Raw genomic sequence first — 2,832 nt, forward strand, 5'->3', positions numbered from 1 at the left:
ACTCGAGCCCCGTGTTCCCGCCGTCACAGTTTCCCAACGGCCCGGCCGCCCAGCAGCCCATGCTGCCCCAGTACAGCGGCCGCAAGATCCTCGTCTGCTCCGTGGACAACTGTTACTGTTCTTCCGTGGCCAACCACGGCGGCCACCAGCCCTACCCCCGCTCGGGCCACTTCCCCTGGACAGTGCCCTCGCAGGATTACTCTCACCCGCTCCCGCCCGCGCCCTCCGTGCCCCAGTCCCTCCCCGGCCTGGCGGTCAGAGACTGGCTCGACGCCTCCCAGCAGCCCGGCCACCAGGATTTCTACAGGGTGTATGGGCAGCCGTCCACCAAGCATTACGTGACGAGCTAACGGACCCCCGAGGCCCTGGAGCCCGGCCCTCCGCCTCCCTCCGGCCGGGTCTTTTCCTTTTGGGTTTTCTTTCGTTTGGGCTTTGCTCTGGTTTTTTGTGGTGAGTCTTCAGGACACAGAGCTGGCCCCAGGGGTGGAAGGTGCCTCCTTGTTGGGCGCTGTGCGGTCTCCCCTGTTCCCTCTGCTCTGCACCCCCACGGCTGGAAGGAGCCTCGGCCTCCCCTGCGGCTCTGGGGCCCCGCCCTTCTCGCCGCCCCCGGGAGGAAGGCCTGGCGCCCGCCAACCCACCCCTCCCGGGCAGTCTGATCACTGATGGAGTGAGGAGTGGCCTGCCGATCGCGGGACTTCCGTTTTTGTTTTTAAGTTTTTTAAGCCAAGGATGATTTCTCCCGCCTCCTCCCCTCCCCGTCCTCCCAGACGGAGGCCCGAGGCCGCCTCCAGCCTCCGCTAGAGTCCTTCACCGGTGGGAGCCCCCTGTCTAGGAAGGGCGACGGAACTTTGCCAATGATAGTGACCACAGCAGAAGCAAATAATAATAATATTAATAATAATAAAGAGAAATAAAAGAAATAATACAATAAAGAACCACAGCACAGCCCTTGGGCAGGCCGCAGGGAGAAGGGGCTTTCCGAGGCAGACCTGGCCCCGATGTTCACTGGCAGCTTCCTGGGGCCAGCGCTTTGTGCGAGTCTGGACTTCCTGTTCTCAAGGTACAGGGATCCATTCTGTAATCACCAGAGCGCACGCCGAGATCCAGCCTCCTAATAAATGTGATGGCGTGGCTCCCACCTGGCTCTGGCCCCGGCCCCAGCTCCCGGGTCGGGGTCTGCAGGCGAGAGTTTGAGCACAGACCCCGCCCTCCCCGCCGGTGTGCCAGGCCTGTGGCCCTCAGGCCAGCGGGCACTGACAGCATCTCCCGTGGCCTTGGGTTTGTTCGACAAATATTTGCCAGGGCCCGCCCCTGCCGCCGGGGCCCTGGCGTCCCTTTGAGGTCTTGCCAACGTGCTCTTAGCTGGGACCGACAAAGGGGAAGCACCTCGCGGCGGGCCTGGCAGGGTTTGCAAAAGTTTATTGAGCACGTACTGCAGGTGAGGCTCTGTGCCAGGCCGAGGCAGGGCCGACCCGACTTCTCAGAACCGAGCCTTGCTGGGTCCCGGCCCCATGGGGAGAGGGGCCTCTCGGCCCGACCTCCGGTGACCTGGGACTTGGGCCCCGGGGGGAGGTGGGCGGAGGGGCAGCGTGTAGAGCACCCTGCCCAGGGCCAAGTCGAGCCTGTCGGGAGCACGCCCGAGGGCCGACTCCTGAGCTGCGCCGACGCTCGCTGGGAGTTGCTGAGAGCCCGGGAACCGCCTTTTTTCAGTCCTGCTGCTGCTGACCTGTCCTGCAGCTTGGCTTGCTTTGGTTTAGAGTCTGTGTCTTGCTCTCTTGCTCAGGCTGAACTCACTCTCCTGAGTGGCTGAGACTCTTGGTGTGTGCAAGTTTTGGTTTTTTTTGAGTTGGAGTCTCACTCTGTCCCCCAGACTGGAGTGCAGTGACACGCTCCCGGCCACTGCAGCCTCGGCCTGCTGGGCTCCAGCGATCTTTCCACCTCAGCCTTCCAAGTAGCCAGAACTACAGGCACACACCACCATGCCCGGCTAATTTTTGATTTATCGTAGAGGCAAGGTCTCGCTAAGTTGTCCGGGCTGGTCTCAAACCCGTGGGTTCAGGCAATCCACTCACCTTGGCCTCCCAAAGTGCTGGGATGACAGGCTGAGCCACCGTGCCTGGTCCCAAGTATTAAAAAAAAAAATTAGCCCTTTCTCCCAAGTCAGAGCCCTTGTACATTCCTGACGTGAGAGCAGGGGCTGAGAAGAAAGCGGCCACGTCCTTCCCATGTGGCCCAGCGTCCTTGCGGCTGACTGGGAGGGTCTGCTCTAGGGGCCAGTCCCACTGAGGTGGACGGGATCTTGCTATGTTGCCCAGGCTCGTCTTGAACTCCTAGGATCAGGCTGCCCTTTCACTGTGGCCTCCCAGCACGCTGCGATGACAGGTGTGAGCTGCCATGCCCAGCTGCATCCTTGGGTTTGAGAAGCACTACCATGAGGGTCAACCCGGGTCCTACTTGTCCCAGAGACACCAAGGCCCTCGTCTGTGGTAGGGCCGGGTCTCTAGGAAGGCTCTGGTTGCCTGAAGCTCTGTGTGGAGCGTGGGTGCTGGACAGATACTGCCTGGCCCTACCTCCCTCTCTCCCATCCTCCACACTCGCAGGGGGGCTTTGCTGCTGCCTCTTTCTCTTCCCCTTGTCTGGGGGGGTGGCAGGGCTGGACACTGTCCACCCCAGGAGGCCCGGGGCTGGGTAGGGAGCCCATGGGTGGAGTCCTATGCCAGCAGCCTGAGCCTCACGGACCCCTAGTCACGCCTCCCCTTAGAAAGCCACGTCGTAGCCGGGCTCGGGGGCTCAGCCTGTAATCCCGCGCCTTTGGGAGGCTGAGGTGAGTGG

The 2,832-nt window shown here is 62.2% G+C and overlaps 1 protein-coding gene across 1 annotated transcript in view; it reads left to right on the top strand.

Annotated features, from left to right (window-relative positions):
* LOC103250965 (probable E3 ubiquitin-protein ligase TRIM8) overlaps positions 1–932 on the top strand; it is a 2,997-nt gene extending 2,065 nt beyond the window's left edge. Inside the window, exon 5 of the mRNA XM_021708312.1 lies at positions 1–932. Within this exon, the coding sequence (XP_021563987.1) occupies positions 1–350 (350 nt within the window). The 3' untranslated portion in view covers positions 351–932.
* Positions 933–2,832: the final 1,900 nt, after the last annotated feature.

This window comes from Carlito syrichta, unplaced genomic scaffold (assembly GCF_000164805.1).
Source record: "Carlito syrichta isolate Samal-C Ts95f unplaced genomic scaffold, Tarsius_syrichta-2.0.1 Scaffold135736, whole genome shotgun sequence".
Classification (NCBI taxonomy): domain Eukaryota; kingdom Metazoa; phylum Chordata; class Mammalia; order Primates; family Tarsiidae; genus Carlito; species Carlito syrichta.